Below are 26,197 nucleotides of genomic sequence, written 5' to 3'. Positions count from 1 at the left end.
GCTGTGAAGGGCAATTCTGGATCCACACAGCCTCCCACAGTGAGGACATTGGTTTCCAGATGGAAGGCGGTCACGATGAGGTCACAATGAGGGTTTGCTTGACGTGCCTTCTGCTGAGCTTGTTTCTCCCTTTCACTCTGTACTCATGTTTCTTCAAAGTCCATAGTGCCTTTAATATAGGCTGACCTCCAGTTGGAACGCTCAGAGGTTAGAGCTTCCCAGTTCTCAATGCTTACTTTACATTTTTTTAGATTAGCTTTAAGAACATCTTTAAATCTCTTTTGCTGTCCACCAATATTCCGTTTTCCATTCAAAAGTTGGGAATAGAGTAGCTGCTTTTGAAGATGATAATCAGGCATTCGAACAACATGGCCGGTCCAGCGAAGTTGATGTTGGGGAATCATTGTTTCAATGTTGGTGGACTTTGCTCACTTCTTAATATTAATAATATTATTAATATTATTATTATTGATGATGATGATGTTAGTTTTGAACTTTAAAGCCCTAAGCAGCTTGGGGACAGAATATCTAAAGAAACATCTCCTCCCATATAAGTTACATTCTTTGCCCTGAATTCATCATCCAGTGAGCCATCGTCTGTTACTCCAGGACCCTCCAGGCCAGGGGACATAGCTTGATCAGACTCTTCAGACTCAGAAGGTGTTTCCTTATGCAGTCCACACTGCCCTTACACCATAGGAGATTCAGAATTGGGCAGTAGCCCTTTAGGAAACAAAGACAGCTCTTCAGAGGGGAGGGGATTAATAGCAGCTCCAAACCAGCCAGCCTCCCTGCAGCCTTGGATGGCTTCTGCATGTTGCTAAGACAACAGCTGTCCTTGAGTGAGTTCCAGCCAGCACCTGCTGCAGTCATATACCCAATGTCTTGTGTGGTTATTTATTTATTTCAGAAAATTTCTATACTATCTTTCATTTAAAAAAAAAATCCCAAAGGGGTACACAAATGAAAACATAATAAAATACAGCAAAAACAATCCATACAACCCTAAAATAATAACAACAGAATAAAATATCTCATTAAAATAACCAAGGGTAGCCGGCAATTCTTGTGGTCAGGAAAACACCTGGGCAAATGAATACATCTTCAATTGTAACAGAAACACCTCATAGGAGCCTGCCTGATCTTGATGGGGAGATCATTCCATACAGTGGGTGTCAGGCTGGGTGGCCTATACAGGAGAAATAACCTGGTCCTGAGCTGTTTAAGGGCTTAAAAACCAACAATAACACCTTGAACATGTCCTGGTAGCTAACTGGCAGCCACTGCAGAGCTTTCAGCATAGGACAGAGTCATGCATGTATGCTAGGAGCACTGAGCAATCTAGAAATCTGAGCACTGTGCATTAGTAGCAGCTTCCGACCCAGTCTCTGGGACATCCCCACATGAAGTGGATCATAATAGCAAATCTTGAGGTTACCAATTCATGGATGGCTGTGGTCAGGTGATGTATAGGGAGGGGGGTGTCTCCACCAGTGATTTTCTCTGAGCTGGCTGCGTTTGGAGGTCGTTAGGGATACACAACGTGATGACCATCCAGCAGCCACCCCAAAGCTTATCATGGGGAAAAAACATAGATTTCCTGAGACTGCTTAAAGTCCAATTCTTTTCCTTAGGTTGTCCATGGTATAGTTATTGTGTGCCCCAACCCCCTCATTTACCTCAGGTATGCTACCTTGGGTGTGCTTTTCACTGTGACCATGGTCAAGGGGTGTTTCCTGTCCCTTTGTTTCCCAGCACAAACCAATTAGTGTCTACTCAGAAGTAACTCCTCTTGTGATCAATGAGGCTTGTCCCCTGAATGAGCACATCAGAATTTAAAGAGACCCCCCCCCCTTGAAATAGCACATTTTAAAGCACTAATCCCCTAAAGGCTGTAAACTGTTTTCTCGAAGCTGTGACTCTCCATTGTTTAGTTTATTGCCATGCGGAAGTAACTACTTCCACCTTTGATCATCCGATCCTGAGCAACTTTGGGTTTAGAAAGGGGGCTGGTTTCCCATCCCTTTCTTTCCCTTCCATTCCCAGCACAAACACCTTTGTGTCTACTCAGAAATGTGCTCCAGGCAACCTCTGACTTCTTTAAAAAAACTTAAAAGTGTTAAACTGAAATAGCACTTTCGTTGGCAGCACTTACACTTTCCCCCTATCTCGCTATCTCAGTATGTCACTATCTCTCATTTGTCCAGCAATACCTATATCCCCTATCTCACTGCCTCACAATGCCACCGTGGGGGGGGGGGGTAGCTATAGCTGGACAAATGCATGACCTAGTGTCATTGAAAACCCTTTCGTAGGTGTGATTTTTTAACTTTTTCCTTTCTGGATGGGTAATTAGGGATGTATGAAGGTCACTTACCTTTCCGCAGATTATGTGGATGGTGGGGGGGAGGTGTTCTGTCCCTCCCCCAGAATCCTCGAGGGGGGGGGAGGCGATCCGTTCCTCCCCTCCGGAATCCTCCACAGCCGGCTGTGCTCCGCAGCAGCTCTGCGGAGCAGCCAGCCAGGCCCAGTCAGGCCAGAGCTGTCCGCAGCTGGATTTCCGGCCGCGGAGGGCTCTGGGGAAAAAAAAAACAAAACCAAAAAATGGCTACGGCCACCGCCATTTGCGTTCCTTATTTTTGGCTGTCTTAATCTACGTAAATATTTATGTAGACTATGACGGCAAAAATAAAGGGGAATGCAAATAGCGTAGCGGGCGCTATTTGCGTCCCTTTTTGATTCCCCGTTTTAGCCTACGTAAATATTTACGTATTTAAACCTTTACGTAGGCTAAAATGGCAAATCAAAAAGGGACGCAAATAGCGCCCGCTACACTATTTGCGTTCCCCTTTATTTTTGCTGTCATAGTCTACGTAAATATTTACGTATATTCAGACGGCGAAAAATAAGGAACGCAAATGGCAGCGGCCGTAGCCGCTGCCATTTGCATACACAGTTGTTGTTGTTCTTAAACCCACCCAGCCATGATAGGCTATGTAAAGATTTATGTAGCCTATCATGTCGTCTGTGTGTGTGTGTGTTTTTTAACCTAGCCATGATAGGCTACATACATCTTTACATAGCCTATTACATCTTTTTTTTTACAAGACTGGAAATGGTGGTGGCGGCAGCCGGTCGGAAGATCAGCTGCCGCCGCCGCCGGAGCTGCTGCCGGAGCCGCAACTGCCTGGAAGATCCGCCCCAGGTAAGTCTTGTCCCGGGGGGATCCGGGGGGGCGGGGGGGCAGGCCATTCCGCCACGGAGTTTGGGGGGCCGAATGCACTGGCATTCAGCCTCACCGAGATCCGTGCCGGAATTCTCTGCCATCCCTACCATGGATCACTGTAGGAGGCCCACCACCAACCCCAGTTATACATTGCTGAAGGATATATTCTTTCTACCTCCATTGTTTCATTTTCATTTACTGTGAAGGAAACTATCCTGCACTGGCTAATCCCTGACCATGTTGGCTGGGGACTGTAGTCCAAAACATCTGGGGTGCATCAGGTTGCCAACCCTGATCTTAAGTCTGGAGAATCATACAATAGCAGAGTTGGAAGTGGCCTACAAGACATTGAGTCCAACCTTGTTGCCCCCTTGCTAATAACTCTTTTCTGTTTTTATATATTGTAAATCTATTGTAAGCCTCCTTGATAACTTCGATTAGCAAGTGTGGTATAAATACCACAAACAAACAAACAGCTTTCCTACCAACCCCCCGCCCCATATCTGACTGTGATGTTTTCATGATCTTTTTTTCTGATATAAACATGAATGTGTGCCAGGGAAGGGGGAAAAGTCCAGAGAAATGTGAAGCTGCCTTAACATATCACTAGCATATCAGGAAGACATCTTATCATCATAGGGTACTATGTCTTGACAGGCCTCCAAGCAGAAATCCTTTTTCAGAACTGAGGTGAATCCCTTCAGAATTGTAAACATGCAAGCTGGGAGTTCAGGAGGTGAAGAGAGGCCTTCCAGCTTGTGCTAAAAAGTGGGGGGAGGAAGAAAGTAAACAACCTTATTTCATTTTAACGAACATCAAAATCAAATTAACCAACAACCAAATGCTGATTATTATTTCCAATTTGTTTGCTGAGATTTAATGACAGTTGATGTGCTATGTATCTTGGGCAGAGGCATTTGAAAAGTCCCACAAATATGTTTTTAATGACCAAATTCCATTTAATACACACTTCCGAATCTCACATTAGACAGAAATTACATACACAGCTTAGTGGATCATTGCTAGGCACAAACTGAAAGGGTTTCTTTTTCTCTCGCTTGTAAATTATGCTCTTGACAGTGCGGTCCTTTGGAAGAAGAAGAAAAAAAGAAGACAAAGATGAAGAAGAAGAAGAAGAAGAAGAAGAAGAAGAAGAAGAAGAAGAAGAAGAAGAAGAAGAAGAAGCAGCAGCAGCAGCAGCAGCAGCAGCTGGAGGCCCTGAACTACAGTTCCATTTGATCATTGCGGTGGTAGTTCTGGTCAATGTTGGGTAAGGATTTAGGGCCTAATGAAGGCCCAAGGAGCATTCCTTTTCTCTTTCCTCATGTGTTTAGGGAAGGGACATGTCTGGTGAGGGTCTGTAGCTCAGTGATAGAGCACAGAACGTTGTACCTTCAGTCTTCAGCATCTCCAGGTAGGGCTGGGAAAGAATCCTGCCTGGAACCCTGGACATCTGCCATCAGTTAGTGCTAACAATACTGGGCTAGATGGACCAACGTCTCTGACTCCATATAAGACAGCTTCCTATGCGCTAGGGATGTACGAAAGTCACTTACCATTTCGCGGATTCATTCGCGGCTGGGGGGGAGGTGCTCTGTCCCTCCCCCCAGAATCCTCGATGGGGGAGAGGCGCTCCGGTCGCACCCCCCCATGGAATACTACCTGGCCGGCTCCACTCCACGGTGATTCCGCGGAGCCGCTGGCCGGCTCCGCCCACGGCTGGACATTCAGCCACTGGGCAGCAGGGATGCAAATGGCGGCGGCCGTAGCCGCCGCCACTTGAGTCCCTGTAGTGAGCCATGATAGGCTATGCAAGTATTTACATAGCCTCTCATGGCAGGCCTAAAAAAAAAACGCATATGCAAATGGCGGCGGCTACGATGGCCGCCATTTGCATTCTGTATTTTTCGCCGTTTTAGCCTACGTAAATATTTATGTAGGCTATTACGGCAAAATAAAGGGGAACGCAAATGACGTAGTGGGCACCATTTGCGTTCCCCTTTTTTTGGCTGTAATAGCCTACGTAAATATTTACGTAGGCTAAAATGGCAAAAAATACAGAACGCAAATGGCGGCTGCCATAGCCGCCGCCATTTGCGTACGCGTTTTTTTTTTTAAGCCTGCCATGATAGGCTATGGAAATACTTAAGTAGCCTATCACGGCCTCCGCAGGGACGCAAAAGGCGTCCCTGCGTTAGCCGTGATAGGCTACATATGTATTTACGTAGCCTATCACGGCCGTGGAGAAGAAGCGAATGGTGGCCGCAGGGCGGTGGCCATTCGCAAGTCGGCGTCGATGGGAGCAGGTAAGTTCTCCATTTCGTGCGACTTTCATGGGTTGGGGGGGTGGGGGCTTTGTCCCGCCCAACTTTCGTAGGTTGGGGGAGGCGGGGGCTTCATTCTGCGATGGATTTCGGGGGGCCGAATGCACTGGCATTTGGCCTCACTGAGTTCCGTGGCGGAATTCTCTGACATCCCTACTATGCACCCGTGTTAGTTGTGATGCTCAGACAATGGCAAGGAAACAGCCAAGTAGTGCTGTAAAGGAGACTCACACTCCTTTTCCTGGCTCTTTAGCTGTGTCCCCACTATTGAAGGCTCTGGGCAGAGGGGCATGGCTGAGGAGAGGGATGTGTCCTGGTGGGGAGAGCTGGTGGGCTTCATTGGGAGGTCTGGAGGGCTGCATTCAGCTGATGGGCCAGAATTTCCCACCAACGCCTTAGACTACAGGTAGGCAACATGGTGTCCATGGGCCCCAATGCACTCTCCCGACATATTTCTTAGCACCCACCAAGGAGCCTTCTCCCTCCCTCCTTTTTTAAAATTGATAAATTTTCTTACCAGCAGCAGGGACTGCTGTGAAATGGGTTTCTCGGTAGGGGTGTACGAACTCCACTCACCAGTCTGGTTCAGGGTGTCCACGGGGGGGGGGGAGGTGATCCGTCCCTCCCTCTGGAATCCTCCCCATCTGGCTCCGCTTTACGGTGAGTCCGCAGAGCTGCCAGTCAGGCCTGTCTGCAGCCAGACTTCCATCCACTGCTGGGCTGCACAAGCAAATGGCATTTGCGTCCACAGCCCAGCAGCGGATGGCTGCGGATTGAAGAGGATGGACCCGGACCCGGCCGGCAGCAGGTAGGGTCCGTCCTGACAGAACTTTGCAGGGTGGCGAGGGGGAAGTAGTCCATTCCGCCACGGACTCCGGGGGGGGGGGAGGATTCTAAAGAACCCAGCCTCATTGGAGTCTGTGGTGGATTTCTCCGCCATCCATATTTCTCAGTTTCTCAGTTTGAAGTTTCTCAGAAACTTCAGCTGGTTCAAAGATCTGCTGCCAGACTGCTGACTGGGGCTGGCTACAGGGAGCATACCACTCCCCTGCGGAAACAGCTTCACTGGCTCCCAGTCTGTTTCCAGGCACATTTCAAAGTGCTGGTCATGTCCTATAAAGCCCAAAACAGCTCAGGTCCAGGTCATCTGAAAGACCGCATTCTCCCCTATGAGCCTACTTGTGCCCTGAGATCTTCAGGGGAAGCCCTCCTCACAGTTACGGATGTCAGAGAATTCCGCGATGGATCTCAGTGAGGCTGAATGCCAGTGCATTCAGCCCCCATAAATCCATCGCGGAATGGCCTGCCACCCCACCTGCCCCCCACGAATCCCCCCTGGGACGAGACTTACCTGAGGCGGATGTTTTGGACGGCAGCGGCTCCAGCGGCGGCTTCAGTGGTGGCGGCGGCTGGTCTTCCGACCGGCTGCCGCCACCGCCATTTGCAGTCTGTGTTTTTTTCTCTTTCCCCCCCCCCATAGATGTGATAGGCTACATAAAGACTTACGTAGCCTATCACGTCTGGGTTTTTTAAAAAACAAAAAATGCGTAGTATGGCCGCCGCCATTTGCGTTCCTTATTTTTCGCCATCTTAGTCTACGTCAATATTTACGTAGACTAAGACGAAGACAAGAAAGGGGAACGTAAATAGCGCCCAGTACGGTATTTGCATTCCCCTTTCTTTTCTGGTGTACATATGCTCACTTCCTCTGGTACTGGAGGTAGCGCGTAGCCATCAAGACTAGTAGCCATTGATAGCCTTTTCCTTAGGGATGTCAGAGAATTGCAAGTGCATTCGGCCCCGCAAAATCCATCGTGGAACGAAGCCCCCGCCTCCCCCAACCCACGAAAGTCAAGCAGGACGAAGCCCCCGCCCCACTCCACCCCACGAAAATCGCACGAAATGGAGCACTTACCTGCTCCCGTCAGCACCAATTTTTGAATTGCGGCCACCCTGCGGCTGCCATTCACTTCTTGTTTCATGCTGTGATAGGCTACGTAAATACATATGTAGCCTATCACGGCTAACGCAGGGATGTCTTTAGCGTCCCTGCGGAGTCCATGATAGGCTACGTAAGTATTTACGTAGCCTATCATGGCAGGTAAAAAAAAAAAAGTGTGTACGCAAATGGTGGCGGCTATGGCCGCCGCCATTTGCATTCCTTATTTTTGGCTGTCTTAGTCTACATAAATATTTACGTAGACTATTACGGTGTAAATAAAGGGGAACGCAAATAGCGTAGCGGGCGCTATTTGCGTTCCCCTTTATTTTCGCCATTATAGTCTATGTAAATAATTACGTAGACTAAGACGGCCAAAAATAAGGAACTCAAATGATGGCGGCCGTAGCCACCGCCATTTGCGTATGCGGTTTGTTTGTTTATTTTACCCAGAGCCCTCCGCGGCCAGAAAACCGGCTGCGGGCGGCTCTGGCCTGGGCCTGGCGAGCTGCTCCGCAGAGCCACCGTGGAGCACAGCCGGCCAGTCGAGGATTCCGGGGGTGAGGAATGGAGTGCCTCCCCCCCGTCGAGGATTCCGGGGGGAGGGATGGAATGCCTCCCCCACACACCAGAAACTAGGGATGGACGAAAAGGACTTACCTGGTCCCGCAGCTTGCTTCGCGGTGGGGGGGAGGCGCTTCGCTTCTCCCCCCGAATTTCAGGCGAGGGGGGGAGGCGCCCCGCCTTGCCTGGCCGAAATTCAGGCCGGGGGGGAGGCTCCCCAACCCTCACCGCCGAAATTCAGGCCGGAGAGGGGTGCCCCGTCTCCCCGGCCATGAAAAAAGAAGTAAAGTAAAAAAAACCACACACACACCCATGATAGGCTACGTAACGATTTACGTAGCCTATCACGGCTAGATTTCCAAATTCAGCCGTGATAGGCTATGTAAATCGTCACGTAGCCTATCACGGGTGACTTTGAAAAAAAAAAGCGCGTACGCAAATGGCAGCTCCCATGGGGCGCCGCCATTTGTGTTCCTTAGTTTGGCATGTCTAGTCTACGTAAAGATTTACGTAGACTACGGAGAAAATAAGGGAACGCTATTTACGTTGTCCTTATTTTCGCCGTAGTCTACGTAAATTTTTATGTAGACTAGACGTGCCAAACTAAGGAACGCAAATGGTGGCGCCCCATGGGCACCGCCATTTGCGTACGTGCTTTTTCCCCCCCCCAAAGTCACCCGTGATAGGCTACGTGATGATTTATGTAGCCTATCATGGCTGACTTTGGAAATCTAGCCATGATAGGCTACGTAAATCGTTACGTAGCCTATCACGGGTATGTGTTGTTTTTTTTTACTTTTTTTTTTTTTTTTGTAATGGCGGCAGCGGCAGCCGGTCAGAAGACTGGCTGCCGCCACCGCCCCCGCCGAAACGCCACTGAAACGCCGCCGGGACCCGCCGCCGAGAGGGACATTCGCACGAGGTAAGTCCCATCCCGGGGGGGGGGGCGGGGGGCCGGCGGAGAATTTCACCACCAATTTCGGGGGGCCAAATGCGTTGGCATTCGGCCTCCTGGAGATTCATGGAGAAATTCTCCGCCATCCCTACCAGAAACATAATCCGTGGAAAGGGAAGTGACTTTCGTACATCCTTACTTTTCCTCCAGGAATTTGTCTAACCCCTTTCAAAGCCATCCAAATTGGTGGCCATTACTACATCCTGTGGAAGTGAGTTCCATAGTTTAACTGTACTATAAAGCAGTGATGGGGCAACTGGTGCCATCCAGGTGTTGTTAGATTACAATTCCCTGTTCGTTGGCCATGCTAGCTGGGGCTGATGGGTGTGGAAGTCGAGCGACCTCTAGAGGGCCACCTCTGTAGATTTTCCCCACCCCTGCTTTACAGGGTCCACCTCCCTAGGAATTTTAACAAATGTGGATGTCCAGATCTCTGATTTGCTTCTCAAATGACAAGGAGAAATGGAAGAAAATAAACTCAGTCACTTACATCTGAATGATCCTTCACTTAGATCCCTTCCTACAGACTCAATGTTCATCCAATGAAGATCATAAATACACCCTGTCATTTTTACGATTATTGGTGGTTTGGATTTGATGAATATTGATACAAAGCATCTGTAGAGACAGTATTAACTACATTAGACAATTTTATATCCACCCCTTTCCCTCGTTCCTCTTTAGAGCTTCATCCAATATGAATCAATATTGGTTTAATAATTAACATGTTTAAACATTTTTTATGTATATTTCATGGTAGAAAATCTATGTTTATTTTATGAAGATGAAAGATTTACTTTCAAGGGAATTCTAGATTGCTGTCATCCCAGCTCCTCATCAGTCCTTTCTATGGTGCCTAAAGTGTGTGTGTGTGGGGGGGTGGGACAGACTTTAGTCTTAAGAGGCACTTTGGGATTCCCCATTTCCATTACCAGAGACCCTCCAACATAGGCCTGGAATGTTCAGAACTGGAATAATTTACAAGATTTGACTCACTGATATAGACATCCAACTTCCCATGGCTTGTACTCCAGGGGGGAATCAGACAGAACTGTAAAAGAAGTTCATGCTTAGCCCACAGCAAACCTGAGATTTCGGCAGGGGGAAAACACATAAGATAATGACAAGTGAGAGAAACTGTCAAGAATTAAATAGATGAGTTGAGGCAATCAGACAGCTGTCTGTTAGGTACCATTCAAGGATCCCTTGGCATTTTGCTTTCTTTTGTTTGCCTTTGTTTGCCTATCGATGGCGCCCTCACTGCTTGAGGGCCTCCAAACTCAGAAGCTTCCAAGATTCCGATGCCCTGCTGGGCTGAAGCCAGCAGGGCAGGAGGAATGGTGGAGGCGATCTTTGCCTCCCCACCCTCCATTACTTGTGGGTTTGTTTGTTTGTTTTTCCACTACACAGGCTTTTCAGCCCATCTAGCAAGGGTGCTTTGGAGGGGGAAGGAAGGAAGGATGCTGGAGGAAGCTCAGTAGAAATCATACCCTGGTCTTTCAGAATGCCCCCTTTCCCCCCCTCTCCAAAGTCAAGTTCCCAGTCTCAGAGAGAGAGACAGCTGGCTGGGAGGAGGTGGGGGAGGAGGGTGGATCTCCAACTCCCCCTTCCAATGGAATCCAAGCTATCCTATAGTCCTTGGTTCGTTCACCCATGGACCATAGGACTGGTATCTTAAAATATATTGGGTGTGACATGGAATGAATCTATGCTAGGACTAAGCCAAGCCCCCACATGTGAAGAGCAAGGGTTTTAAGCCTTTGCCCTCACTACAGTCCTGATATGGCACATCGCCCTATTTGTAGCAGGACAAAGGCTTCCACTGGAAGTTTCCCTCCACTGAAAATAGCTATTGCAGAAAGGGGAGTTGTTCAGATCACAACCAAGGAGTGGTGGGTGGGGCAAGGACACGGTGCTGACCCAGCATGCCAGACACAGAAGTTATTTGTTAGTTTGTTTATTACATTTCTATACTGCCCAATAGCTGAGGCTCCCTTGGCAGTTCACAACAATTAAAAGCATAAAATATAACATGATAAAACATAACATAAAAGCTTGAAGTTTAGAAGTAGCATGTACAACCAAAGTAGAACTAGGGGCATATGAACCCCACTTACCAGTCCACTGAGAGGTCCGCAGGGGTGGGAAGGTGATCCGTCCCTCCCCCCAGAATCCTCCCTGGCCGGCTCCACTCTACAGCAAGTCCGCAGAGCCGCTGGCCGGGCCTGTCCACAGCCAGACTTCCGTCCGCTGCTGGGCTGCGGATGCAAATGGCGTCTGGCATAGCGGGCGCCATTTGCGTCCCTGCCCTTTGCCATGATAGACTACGTAAATATTTACGTAGCTAAAAATGCTAATCATTGCAAAGGGCAAGGATGCAAATGGCGTCCGCTATGCTGGACACCATTTGTGTCCACAGCCCGGCAGCGGACGGCTGCGGACCGAAGAGGATGGACCCGGACCAGCCAGTGGCAGGTAGGGTCCATCCTGACTGGACTTCACTGGATGGGGGGGCAGTCTGTTTTGCCACGGACTCTGGGGGGCTGGATTCTAAAGAATCCGGCCTCACTGGAGTCCGTGGTGGATTTCTCCGCCATCCCTAAGTAGAACCCAGCATCAGTTACAGCCCAGAGAAAGCCTGGGTGAAAAGTTGTGATTGTCGGAGGCGCTTGAAAAATCCCACATTTTCTGCCTCCTGAACTGTACAGGAGAGGGTTTTCCAGAGGGAAGGTGCCACTACAGAGAAGGCCCACCATTGTGGTTCTTCATGGAAACATTCCTTTTGTTTAGGAATGACCAACAAGGCCTCCTCTGATGAACTTAAATGTCGCCCGGGTATTTAAAACTCACACATATATCAGATACACAAGGGCTAAAAAGACATTAATTACATCATGGGAAGTTCATCCCTAGCTATGAGCATTCAAAGAACCCCACTGGCTAACAAGGTTTGCAGCTGAAAGCCTCAGTATTTGTTGAATTTTTTAAACCCATTTGAAATTATTGCTGTCAAAACTTACATGTTGGTGCTTTAAGGTTTTGGGAGCGTGTTTTCTTAGCATACTTTCATTTATTGTCTTAGGAATTCAGGGATATTGGAGGGGGAGGGGAGGGGGAGGGAGAACATATGACTGATGACATGTAAATTATTATTGTTGTTGTTGTATTTATATCCCACCTTTTCCCCAATACTGGGACTCAAGGCGGCTTTACAACGTTAAAAGTTATACAATTAAAACCTGTAAATAGAAATATAAATACAAGTGCACAAAAGTTAAAAAAAGAGATCACAGTTTCCAAAACTTGCATCCAGTGCCATCCACATTCGAAAAATGTGCACTTTAAATAGCGTGCACTTTCCAAAAATGTGCATGTGCATGCTTTACTCTAGGGGGGAGGGGGAGAGCACATTTGGGCATGCTCTTTTACATTTCCCCCCTTTGAAATGCCCACTTCCCCCATTGCAATGGAAGGAAAGTGGAGTACAATCAAGCACGGGAAATGAGCCCAGCTGGGTTTCAAGGTGGCACTGGCATTTGAAGGATGTCGACCATCATGAAAATCGCTTGTTCGCCCATCTGTATAGCAAACTCATTTGCAGAATGCTGATCCTTTTAAAACAGCACCATCCGCACACACAGGAGGAAAGCTTAGAAAAATCGTTAGGAAAAAATTAAAAATGAGGGGGACCCTCCTCCCCTTGAAAAGCCCTCATCCCAATGAGGATTGAGCATGCTATGAAGTGTTGACTGCCTATTGGAAGGTGGGGATGGAAACTGGGGATGGGGATGTAATGGGGTACCCTGAAAGGAGGCATGACTGCCTGTCTGTCTAGCTGGAGTTCTTAACAGAAACATTCTACACTGCCACCTTCTCATGCAAGGCTGTGCTGAACTAATGGAAGTAGCAGCAGCAGAAGAGAAATTAGGGAGGTGGGTTCGAGAGTGGCTGCCAATGGTATTTCCACTTTTCCACGTGAATGGCTGCCACTGTCATTCGATTGCCTGACTGAGATTTCTCCATGTACGCAAGTCTATTTTGTCTCTGGGGAAGTTAATCTAGCATGTCCGGGCAAAACCAAACTTAGTGTGGATAGTAGAGACCACCGTGAGGAAATTAAAGCCTTCATTCATTGGAGGGGGAGGCTGCATTTTGTTGATTCCACCTTCATTAAAGGGCTCTTATTATTGCTGCTGTGTGCGTGAGCTGCTGGCACACAACTTTGCCATGCCGCTGGCTGCCTGATGCCATCTGGAAACGAAAGGCAGACCTGGAGAATTGAGGGCCAAATGAGACATTACATGGCCGACGTGTCCATCAGTCTCCGGAAGGTCTTTTTTTAAAAAATGAAAAGACTTCTCGGAGACACTGCATTTAGAAAGGGGAGGAAAGCAGGGATGTCAGAGAATTTCGCCACGAATCTCAGGGAGGCCGAATGCCAGCGCGTTCAGCACCCCAAAATCAATGGTGGAACGGTCCGCCCCCCCCCCCAGGACGGGACTTACCTTGGGCGATTCTTCCTGGCGGCGGCGGCTCCGGCGGCGGTGCGGCAGCAGCGGCGGCGGCAGCCGGTCTTCCGACCAGCTGCCGCCGCCGCCATTTCCAGTAAAAAAAACCAAAAACAACAAAAAAAGTGATAGGCTACGTAAAGATTTATGTAGCCTATCACAGCTGATTTAAAAGAAAAAAAGCCCCACTCGTATGCAAATGGCGGTGCCCATGGGCGCCGCCATTTGCATTCCTTATTTTGGCACATCTTAGTCTACGTAAACATTTACGTAGACTAAGACGACGAAAATAAGGGGAATGCAAATAGCATAGCATCTACGCTATTTGCGTTCCCCTTATTTTCACTGTCTTAGTCTACATAAATGTTTACGTAGGCTAAGACATGTCAAAATAAGGAACACAAATGGCGGCGCCCATGGGCGCCACCATTTGCGTACGTGCATGTTTTTTTTCTTCTTTTAAATCAGCCATGATAGGCTATGTAAACATTTACGTAGCCTATGATGGCTGACTGCAGGGACGCAAACGGCGGCGGCTATGGCCGCCGCCATTTGCGGAACCGGCTGGCCAGGATTAGGGGAGGTAGGGATGGAGCGGCTCCCCCCCCCGGCCAGAATTTCGGGGGGGAGGGATGGAGCACCTCCCCCTCGGCCAGAATTTCGGGGGGGAGGGAAGGAGCGCCTCCCCCCCACCGCGAATGAGCTGGCCAGGGAGGATTCCGAGGGGAGGGACAGATCGCCCCCCCTCCCCGTGGATGCCCTGGACCGGAACGGTAAGTGGATTTTGTACACCCCTAATCACTACTGATTCCAGATCACTTTAGGATGATTTTCATTAACTTGGTAGGGGAGTTCTCCAAGGGGGCTGATAAGTGGCCTGCATACCATGAAGTCTCGGTGGTTATAAAGAGAACAATACTGAAGGATATAAAAGCTCCGGAAGTTCATACGCGGTTGCTGCAGGTGATAAATGAATTGATAGCTTAGAAGAGGAGAAATAGGGTATGGAATTACGATGAAATATTGCCTGCATTTATGGATTGTATCACAAACATAATAGCAACCATATTTAATATTAAACATGAGAGTGAGGAGTTATTATGAGCTCTGATGCCATTACAGTGCTTCAGGTCAGCTGGTATGGAATTCATTTCATTGATAATTCTGTATTGTATGAGATTTATAAAATAAGCTATAAGGGGGCAGGGAAAGAGGCTGAAGGAATATACTGAAGTCACTTGTCTTTTACTGGGCTTGTTGCAGAAACTACCATGTGGCTGGCCTACCCAAAAGAGGGGGAGGGAGAATGATTTTCTTACTTTAATATGTTTGTATTGTTCAGCTGGATAAATATATGGAGGAGACATCCACCAGCAGTGGGAAAAGAGTTGAGTTCAGTTTGCTTTTTTTGTGAACTTGCCTAATTTCAGACATTCAAACCAATATGCAAACCAAAACTCAGTTATCCTTTGAAATTCACATGTCTCTGAATTTTGCAATGGAGGTCTCCTATCATCCATCTATCTATCTATCTATCTATCTATCTATCTATCTATCTATCATCTATCTATCATCATATAGATAGATTCCAAAATGTGTACAGTGGGGGAAAGTGCACACCAAAATGCATATATTTGTGAAAATAGCACTTAAAGAGATATCATATTAGGAAACCTGCTTGCATGGATTCTCAAAGCTTAGGACGAACTGAATGTACAGATGGGAAAAAAATGAGAAACTGAAATCAAGTGATTTATCCTAATGCTGCGCCCAAAATTTATCCCACATTTTTTTTCCAACCATTCTCATTCAATTGGATATAAAAGGAGTTGCTTTCAAAAAGAAATTCAAAGGAGGAGATATTTTGGAGAAATTCTCGTGGGTTGGATTTGGAGTTCTTGAGCTTACCTGACTTATGAGGAGTGAGCACGAGTGTCCTGTCTGTCATTGTACAATCATCTCTGTGGCAGCCTGCAGCCTCCTCGGCTTCCCACACTTCAACTAAAGCCATCATGAGGAAGATGTCATGAAGCCATTCCTCCCATGGGGCTTTTTCAGTGCCTCAGAAAAGTGGAAGCCTCAGCACAGTTGATGCTGTTGCCACTTGCAGAAGGAGTGCAGTAAAAAGAAAGAAAAAAAGAACCTGTGCGCTACAACCCCTGCCAACAGTGAACTCAATCTGTGAGCAACTGCTGGAAAATTTCTCCTCCCCTGACCCCACAATTTCTCTGCCCACAGAAGGTCTAGAGAATTTTGAGAGGCCATTTGTGCACCACTCTAATTTGCCCATCCCTACTGCCATAGAGGGCCCCAGAAAATGCCACCATCCATGTTCTCACCAGCAGTAGGCCCTGAAACAAGGTGTTCTGGGGGAATAATGGATCCAAGACCCCTCTGTCCCCAAGAGAAACCACAAGAGTGTGCTCTTCACCTAGGCTAGCCTCAGGCTACCATAGGAAATCAATGGGAGGGAAAATGCAGGGGGGGGGAGGAATCACCAACAGCACAGAAGTAAAAAGAACCTTCCAATGGCCTGTACCTGGGATGGAAGCTGGGGCAAAGAGCTGCTGACCCAGAAGAGGTCCAGAGAAGACTTTATATACACCATGACATCATATCCTCTTCCTGGTCATCTGATAGTCCATTGTCCACAACTGGGACTGTTTCCTCCTCCCATGTAAGCCCCATGTCCTGAGTAGCTCTCTTCTCCTGTGTAGTCTCCTGGCAAAATAGCTCTCTGGTGGCCAGGAAGGTGTTCCTTTGATGTTTCTACCAAGTCTACTGCTGCCTTTGCTCTGGGAGGTCCAAGGTATGAGTGAGGTGAAGTAGGGGTTAAGGCAGGGATCGGTATAGGGTCAAAGGAGTTATGGGGGGGTGCAGTGAGGTGCTGTCAGGATGCCTTTGGTCTGCTGATGGTTCATCTGGGTCTTCTGGGGTGTGGTGGGCAGGGTTTTCAGTGGATTCCAAACCGTCTTCTTCTGATGAGGTCTTTCCAGGTTCCAGGCTGGATGTGATCCTGATTTCACCATTCCGCCGTATTTACACTCATGTGTACCACCACCTTCCCAGACGTAGGGGTGGATGACTCTATCAATTCTGGTTTCTCTGTTTCTCATTTTACCAATCTCAACTTTGGCTCATTCTGAACTGTGGAAATTGTTTGCATGTTTGTTTGTTTTAAGTTAAAGTGAAAATCCATATACACTTCTTGTGCACATTTCTCCCAATACTTGCATTTTTGTATGCAACGTTGCCTCATATACACCTCTTTTGCAAGCAATGTTGCCTAATATATACCTTCATTGCAAACATGTTTTCCCGAATATATACATTTTTGTGTGCACTTTCCCCTAAGTTTTGGTTCAACAGTTGGGTCAAAAGTGCAAAATCAGGCCTGTCCATATTAAAATACGAATCAAATGACATCACCCCACCCCATCACAGTCTGCAAACACGGTGTGGTGTGTTTGTGTGTGATGGGAGAGGGGAAAATCTCTGCTCAACCCTAGTAGTATTTTGGAAGCCCCTTCAGACCCCCAAATCCTTTACTAAGCTTGCCCTGCTTGCAGTGCTTTTGGAGATGCAACCAAAAGCTTTTGGCTATCTCTCCTACCCCCATTTTAAAGCATCATGGCATTTGGTGATGTCCTGCCCACCCTAATCAAGCTGCCATTTGTCACTGAAACTGCGGACTTTCTCTCTTGACCATGTTCTGTCCACATCCTGTCTGCCCCAGTACTATCAATATCCGTCTTGTGCTCACATCCTTGACCTGACACATTGGAGGTCGCCCACAAAGGCATGGCAATTTCTATCATGCAGAAACAAAGAGCCATATGCTCTGCTCTTACATCTTTCTGAGGAGGGTTTCGCCTTTGGCCTCCAGCTAATCAGAAGAGCTCACTCGGTCATTTGGGTAGGCTGGTCAGGAGCAAAGACTGTTTTGTCCTTGTCTGGCTGCCTCAGACACTCCCTCTGCGGTATTTAATGGGAAACATTTCATTATTAATTCTTCAACTCAGTTTGCCTTTAGGCTTGGATAGAGTTTTCAACTTAATTTTAACTCTCTCCCCCCGCCCTCCCTCAATGGGATGTATGCCTCTCACAAGCAATGTATTTTCCCAGGTCAAACGAGTGCGTAATTGGGAGAGATGGAGGAGGAGGAAGACAAAAAGGAGTCAGAACAGACACAACTCCCAAGTATGGTTCAGTGATTATAACAGGAGTTTGGATCCCGACACGCACAACACTTGAAAAACGGCTCATTATTACTGCTGGGATCAAATCCAGTCTAGTCACCAGTTTATAAAATGCATTTCAAATATGGAACATGAGCTCTGATTGGAAATCTGACACTATTTTCATTTATCCCCAGGCCAGGATATTTAATTTAAAATACACACACATACAGAGTTAACCAACCCAATGGACCTGCTAAGACTGCCCCTCTCAATCTCCCCCCCCCCCATGTGTGTGCATGTGTTTAAAACCCACAGCTCTTTAGATATTCTGGCCAACACCGATTTCTTTAAAAATCTAATAAGGTAATTTTCATGGCAGCGGGGACAAGGTGCAGTCCTGGTATCTGAATTTCCCAGATGGAGAAGAAGGAGAGAGGGTCAGGCCTTTTATCAGCATCTGAGAGTACAAAAATTGCCACGTTTTACAATCCATGACCCCCCAAACAGTGGCCCAGTACAGCATTTTTTGCTGTAACAGCAAACTGAAGGAAGCTTGCTTGACCGAGCCAATTCTGTAGGGCTTCCACTTCCTCTGGTAGCCAGACCTGTAATAATAACCCATCCAGCTTAGTGTCTCCAGATAGAACCACCAATAGTAATTAACTTGCCTCAACTCCTGACTTGACCTGAACAAAGAGAAACATTGGCATGGAACAGAAGCCATCTAGCATAGCACAGGAATGCTAGCATAGTCTTTAATGTGAGCCTACAAGCACCGGGACACCAAGCCCGTTGCCCTGCCCCCCTGTTGCTCCCCCAAACCTGGTTTGCAGTAGCACACTGCCACCGAACCCATGATGGCTCCAATTCAAAAGCACTATGCTACTCAATATCAGGTGCTGGGGGTGGGGAGGGGATATGGGAGAGGATGACTCACACCTTCCTTGTTGGCTTCCCAGATGCATCTGGTGGCTACTGGGGGAAACAGGATGCTGAACTAGATGGACCTTGGTCTGCTCCATCAAGGCTCTGGTTAAATGTTCTTAAGAAGAAGTTAAATCCAGAAGGTGGGGCCACTTTCTTGTGCCCAGCCCCTGGAGAACAGCTATAGAAGCATTGGAGGGGCAGCACCTGGATTAGGTGGGGGCAGGAGCTCAGATACCACTGCTAGGAACAAGGACCACAGTAGCTGTAGCCAATGAACATATTCTACTGGCATATCAGAACCACAAACCTTGATTTGAAGTGGATTTTGGATCCCATGGAGGGTCCCATCTGTACATGTGTATGCATCCCTTCTCAGACATCCCAGCAAACACATGGGCATCGGGGGAGGGTCCATCGAGGCATGATGATTTGGGGGGTGGACCTGCAAGTACAAGCTTATCCCTCTTCCACATGTAGAGCATGTGTGTGTGTGTGTGTGTGTGTGTGAGAGAGAGAGAGAGAGAGAGAGAGAGAGAGAGAGAGAATCACAACAGGGTATTGAGATATATATTTTAAGCAAAATGTTTCAGCTTCCGCCCTCCTCAGTAGCTGTGCTGTTAAGTGGGTATCATATGTTCCTGATACCCATTTAATAGCACAGATACTGATGAGGACAGAAGCCAAAGCGTTTACCTTAAATATATATTTTTGGAATACTCTGTTGTTAGTCTTTCTCTCTTTCTCATACATTTTACCTTAAGACTGATGGCATCCACAGTGGATCCAGGGTCTCCTTGTCGCTTTGCTGTTGTGCCACTTTAGACCAACAACCCCCCCCCCCCGTCCTGAAAGGAGCTTAGGCACTGTTCTCTTTTAGGCATCACAACCCTGCTGAAGAAAGCATGTATATCAGTTGGAGCCCACTAGGAGATTGCCAGAGGGGAAGGACCAGGAGCATGGTCAGACAAGCCAAAGGTCTAGGGCAGGCAGAACAAGAAATTATTAGCACCAAAGAGAGCTCCAAATAGGGCTGAAGACCAGACAAGCTTATCTTATATGTTGCTCCAACAACTAGCAGACTCTGAATGAGCTTTAAGTAGGGTTTTAGCTTCCTTTAGGTTGTTAGCACCACCCTCCACACTTAATGAGGCCTTTCCTTGTAAATGGACCTTGAACGCTTTAGAATCCTTTGGCTGTGATGACATGGATGTGATTGCAATGTGGTAGTGGCTTTGGAACTGGAGTCTAAGGATGGTGATGCAACTTCCTCCACATTTAGGAGGGGTATCCGCATGATTTTTTTATTATTATTTTTTTTCTAGCTAAGTGGGGGCTGAGGTGATAGGGACCTCAAAATGTGGTTCTGGACTGAGAGATTGTCTATCTGGGAGCCTGTTCCTCTGAGGAGGGAGGATCAGAACTCTGGATCCTGAAAGGTGCTTCATGAATCTGTCAGGGGAGGGCATTTTAAAAATGGAGTGCCACCACTGAGAAGGCCATTTCTCATGCTGCCACCTCTCTTGCCTCTGCTGCTGGTGGTAATGATCTGGCTGGCAAATACAGGAGAAGGCAGTCAGCCTTAGTACTCCATGACGCCCCAGCAAACGGTTGGGTTCACAAAGAAAGTGCTCTTGAAGAGCAGGCTTTATCCATCCCTTTTCTGATTAACTTGGGACTGCAGACCATCTGCATACAAAGGGCCAGAGCACTCTCAGATCCTGCTGCTAACCAGATCATTAAAACAAACACAGCAATTATGCGAACCTTTTGCATCCAAGAGACTGAGGTGGGGTTTTAATTAAGGTAATTATGCTCAGCAGGAAAGGCAATTCACAGAGACATTTAATGGCTCAATGCTGACATGCTACCTTTTTACAAAAGGTGGTGGTGACAATTCTGCCTTCCAGAGACTGTGAGCAGCCCCAACAGGCCAGGACCTTCTTTGATTGTCTTTGTTTCTATGTCACCATCCTAAGGGTCAGCCAAGCCCAGCTGTGCCTCTGAGGTGTCAGAATTGATTCACAATTGAATATGCCTGAGCAAAAATTCTTATAATGGCATTTGGGGTTGTTATTATTGTTGTTTTGTTTTGGTGTAGGGTTGAATCACAGAATCCTAGGGTTGGAGGAGACCCAGCGGGCCATCTAATCCATGCTTCCCCACCCTGGTACCCTCCAGATGTTTTGGACATCAACGTGCGTCAGCCCCAGCCAGCATGGGAAATGGTCAGGGAAGCTGGGAGTTGTAGTCGAAACTATCTGGAGGGCACCAAGTTGGAGAAGTCTGAAATAGTACATGCACGGACGCACACGCGCGTGCACACACATGATGGAAACAATCCTGAACTAGAGGATGCTCAGCAAATGACTATGCAGCTTTTTCTTGAACATCACCCCCTCTGTGCCACTGCTTCCAGTGCTGAATTGCTCTTACTGTTGAGACATTTCTCCATCTGAAATCCCCCCTCCTGTGACTTAAGCCCATTTGATCTAATCCTACCATCTGGGGCAGCAGAGAACAAGTCTTTGCCCCACTTCTGTGTGAGGGTCCTTTAAGGTATTGAAGAGGGCTATCATGCCCCCCTCCAGTTTTCTCTTCGCAAGGCTAAACAACCCCAGTTCCTTCAACCTTTCCTCAAATGACTTGTTTTTCATGCTGCTGACCATCCTAGTAATCCTCCTCTGAATCCATTCCAAATCACCATCGCTCTTTCTTCTTCTTCTTCTTCTTCTTCTTCTTCTTCTTCTTCTTCTTCTTCCTGGATGATGCTAACCTGTGTTCCACTCCTCCTAAATTCAGTTTATTTGCTTTATGCTCTGTGCTTTTGTGCTGTTTTTTTTTTTTTAGAATGAAAAAATGCATCACTGCACCATGATTGCACAATGTTGAAAATAGACACAAATATAAAATACCTATATTTATATTGATATTGATATCCCTTCTTTTTCAGAACTTCAGCAGTTTTCTCCCAGGAAGAATTCAGAGACACTCTTCCAGCATTCAAAGATTCCTCCCTGCCAAGCTCCTCTATGGAAACCATTCCCAATATATGGAACTGCATGATCTAGAGCAGAATCTGGTTGAGCTGGTTTTAGGAATATTGTAGAAATCCACAACAGAAGTACATGAGTTCAGATTTTCATGCATTTGATGCACAGATTCTGCACCGGACTAACTTTCCTCCCATTAGGCAGATTCTGTAGAGTTGCAAACCCTTTTTCTAACTTTCCTGAATATTGCACAAATTTCATCGTAGAAAATTTTGTCATAGAAAAATATGCAATTAAAAAAAAAAACAGGCCCCAAACATGCATTTCCCCATAGACTAAAGCGTGAAAATGTGCATTTGGGGGGAAATGCTCAAAGATGAATTTGTGCAAATTTGGAAAAAAAAAAAAAATTCAATTGATGGGCGGACGATGGAATGAAAGGTTCCTGACAATCCATGAAAGACAGACGGAATGGATTTTACATCCCTACCCTTGATCCAGCAGAGTCCTTATTATGATCTTATCTATAAGATGCAGAGAATAATGTTGATCTACCTTGCAAGGTTGTTAGAAAGATTTCATAGAAGCATAGAAGCACTGAGTTGGAAGGGACCTCAAAGGTCATTGAGTCCAACCTCCTGCAATTGCAGGAAATCCATTGCTACCACATCACTAACTGGGGGCCATCCAGCCTATGTTTAAACACCTCAAACAAAGGAGAGTCCACCACTTTCTAAGGCAGCCTGTCCCAGTGTCGAACAGCTCATACTATCAGGAAGTTCTTCATGACATTTTGTCCACCCCATGGAGCAACAGAAAACAAAATTCCCTCATTGTCTATGAGACAGCCCTTCAAATATTTGAAGATGGCTATTATATCACCTCATGAGCCTCGTGTGGCACAGAGTGGTAGGTGGCAGTATTGCAACCGAAACTCTCCCCATGACCTGAGTTTGATCCCAGCGGAAGCCGGGTCTTGGGTAGCCGGCTCAGGTCAACTCAGCCCTCCATCCTTGCGAGGTCAGTAAAATGAGTACCCAGCTTGCTGGGGGAAAGGTAGTCAAGACTGGGGAAGACAATGGTAAACCACCCCGCTATAGTCTGCCATGAAAACACCAGCGTAAGCGGCATCCCTCTAGGGGTCAGTAATGACCCAGTGCTTGCACATCATATCACCTCTTGATTAGAATCATAGAATCATAGAATAGTAGGGTTGGAAGCTCACTGCAGGAATCCAAGTCAAAGCATCCCTGAAAGATGTCTGTCCAGCTTCATCCTGAATGCCTCCAGTATGGGAGAGCCCACCACCTCCCTAGGTAGCTGGTTCCATTGTCGTATTGCTCTGAGAGTCAGGATGTTTTTCCCTTTGGGAGATCCCTGAGCTGCTGCCACTGCCCACCCATTCAAGTTGCACCATGGGAGCTAAAGGATGGCTTGGCAACTGCCCAAGAAGTTCTGTGAGGCTGTCTGTCCCATTACCAAGCTGCAGTTGCATGCACAATCATGGCCTGGTTACTTCCGCATGTCTAAAGTAGTGTCTATGGCGGCCTTAAAGGATCAATGAGTCAAGATTACAGGTGTAAAGGGCACTTCCCACTCATCACCAAGTAGGCAAATGCCTCCCCACCTTGCAGACCTGTAAGTGGGGTCCAGGTGGCTGGACAGGGGTTGGGGAGTCTGTTGGACTCCTGACCACCACCACTTTGACTCCTGCACCATCCCTACACATTCTTGAATACATTTTTGTATTGGAGGACTACACTGCAAAATGTGAAGAAGTGTGATTTTCTAAGGATAGCTGAATCTTGGTTCATGTATGGGATCATAGAATCATAGAATAGTAGGGTTGGAAGGGGCCTACAAGGCCATCGAGTCCAACCCCCTGCTCAGTGCAGGAATCCAAGTCAAAGCATCCCTGACCGGTGGCTGCCCAGCCTTGTCTTGAATGCCTCCAGTGTGGGAGAGCCCACCACCTCCCTAGGTAATTGGTTACATTGTCGTATTGCTCGAACAGTCAGGACGTTTTTCCTGATGTTCAGCCGGAATCTGGCTTCCTGTAACCTGAGCCCATTATTCCGTGGGATGATGGAGAAGAGATCCTGGCCTTCCTCTCTGTGGCAACCTTTCAAGTTCTTAAGAGCGCTATTCTATCTTGCCTCAGTCTTCTCTTCTCAAGGCTAAACATGCCCAGTTCTTTCAGTCTCTCTTCATTGGGCCTTGTTTCTAATCCCCTGATCATCTTCATTGCCCTCCTCTGAACCCTCTCCAGTTTGTCTGCATCCTTCTTAAAGTGTGGTGCCCAGAACTGGACATAGTATTCAAGATGAGGCCTAACCAGTGCTGAGTAGAGGGGAACTAGTCCTTCATGTCATTTGGAAGCTATACTTCTATGAATGCAGCCCAGAATAGCATTTGCCTTTTTTTGCAGCCACATCACATGGTTCGTTCATATTTAGCTTGTGATCTACAACAATTCCAAGATCCTTCTAGCTTGTAGTATTGTTGAGCCAAGTATCCCCCATCGTGTAACAGTGCATTTTGGTTTCTTTTTCCTAGGTGCAGAACTTGGCATTTATCCCTATTAAATGTCATTCTGTTGTTTTCTGTCCAGCACTCCAACCTATCAAAATCACTTTGAATTCTGTTTCTGTCTTCCAGCGTATTAGCTACCCCACCCACTTTTGTGTCATCTGCAAATTTGATCAGCATTCCCTGCACCTCCTCCTCCAAGTCATTAATAAAAATGTTGAAGAGCACTGGGCCCAGGACTGAGCCCTGCGGTACCCTGCTCATTACCTCTCCCCAGTTTGAGAAGATCCCATTGATAAGCACTCCTTGACTCTGATTCTGTAGTCAACTGTGGTTCCACTGGATCATTGTTTCATCTAGCCCACTTTGAGCTAGTTTGCTCATCAGGATATCATGGGGCACTTTGTCAAAAGCTTTGCTGAAGTTGAGGTATATTATGTCCACAACATTCCCACAGTCCACAAGGGAGGTGACCTGATCCAAAAATGAGGTCAGATTCGTCTGGAAGGATTTGTTCTTGACAAATCCATGTTGGCTTCAAGCAATCACTGCATTGTTTTCAAGGTGTTTAGAGGTTGATTGCTTTATAATCTGATCCAGAATCTTCCCAGGGATTGGTTCACCTTAGTGGCTCAAATATGGAGCCAGATGGTTGCAGGGTTGGGACTTTGTCAACCTGGTGCCCTCCAGATGTTTTGGACTTAATCCCCCGTTGTCCCTGGCCATTGGTGGTGCTGGCTGGGGCTGAGGAGAGTTGTAGTCAAAAACAACTGGAGGGCACCAGCTTCAGGGAAGGTTATACTAGAGAAAGCTCTCCTCAATCCAAGCAGAACATAGCCTCCCCAACTTTGTTCTAGACCCTCACCATGAGATTTTACTCAGCCACAGAATATCTTATAGATCTGGGAGTGATCTGGGAGTTTAGTGGTGCCTGGAAACTCAGGGAATGGAGCTTGGGTGTGCCTGGTGCCTTATGGGAGGACTCTAATAAATATTTATTTATTTATTCATTCATTCATTTCTATACCACCCAATAGCCGAAGCTCTCTGGGTGGTTCACAATATCTGAGCAGTGGAGGCTGGTGGGGCTGTGGATCTATCCTGGGTTTCAGTCAAAACCAGCCAGAACTTTAAAGGAGATCCCCAAGGTGCCTGGACCCTATCCCCAAAATAGGTTCAGCACATTGGGTAACCCCTTTAGAGTTCTGGCTGGTTCTGACTGAAATGCAGAATGGATCCACAACCCCACCAAAGTCAAAGTCACCAGTCTCTAATGTATCTGAGAAAAGTAAATAGCAAGATCAGCCAATCCCCCTTAATTTTGGGACCACACCCTAAAATTTAAATCTTTCCTCCGCAGACTTAAAAGGAGGCTAAAATCTTGAAAGTCTGGATCATAGCCTGAAATCTGCCACCCTTAGTTGGTGTGGGGTGGGGACATTTCTGTATTTTTTCTTTATTTATTTTTCTCTGTCTCTGTCTCGGTCTCTCTCTGTCTCTGTCTCTCTGTGTGTGTGTGTGTGTGTGTGTGTGTTAATCAAGCTTCTGTAAAACAACACCAACACTTCTTGTTACATCTGATCTAACTCTAATCTCAACGGTGAGTAACAAATGAATCACTCAATCCTCGATATGTTGTGTTGTACATATCACAAATGGGAGCTGCATCAGGATCTCAAAATAATAATAATAAAAAAAGCTTTTGAGAGGGATGTGCTCCTATTTCCAGCAAATGCAATTTCACTGCCTTAATGAAACACTAATTGGTAGGAAAATTCAGAAACCTCTTCAGTACCAATCTAATTAAATTTCCCACTTTCTCCCCTGCCACACATACACACCACCCTCCCAAAATGAACACTTTTGGAAAGAACATGCTCTGGTTATGCCCTCTTTCAGGGCATGCGGGGGAGAGGAGAGGATAGTTGGTCACAGGGTGCCTTTGTTTCTCCAGGGGGTCTTACAAATAGTATTATGATTGGATGCATCATCCCCCAAGTAGACAATAATATGTGCAAAAAAAGAAGAAAAAGCCCACCACTGATGGGCCCAGA

At 47.0% G+C, this 26,197-nt stretch overlaps 1 protein-coding gene across 1 annotated transcript in view; it reads left to right on the top strand.

Annotated features, from left to right (window-relative positions):
• The window catches only part of LOC146335728 (uncharacterized), a 31,200-nt gene extending 9,272 nt beyond the window's left edge, over window positions 1–21,928 (top strand). Inside the window, exons 3-4 of the mRNA XM_084821503.1 lie at window positions 4,307–4,496; window positions 21,575–21,928. Coding sequence (XP_084677629.1) covers window positions 4,307–4,496; window positions 21,575–21,692 — 308 coding nt within the window. The 3' untranslated portion in view covers window positions 21,693–21,928. The remainder of the gene's footprint in view (window positions 1–4,306; window positions 4,497–21,574) is intronic.
• The last annotated feature ends 4,269 nt before the right edge of the window (window positions 21,929–26,197 follow it).

The sequence above is a fragment of the Heloderma suspectum genome, chromosome 14, assembly GCF_057233095.1.
Source record: "Heloderma suspectum isolate Gila_16-S chromosome 14, 16-S_ref, whole genome shotgun sequence".
Taxonomy (NCBI): Eukaryota; Metazoa; Chordata; class Lepidosauria; order Squamata; family Helodermatidae; genus Heloderma; species Heloderma suspectum.
This window is presented reverse-complemented; position numbering and strand designations above follow the sequence as displayed.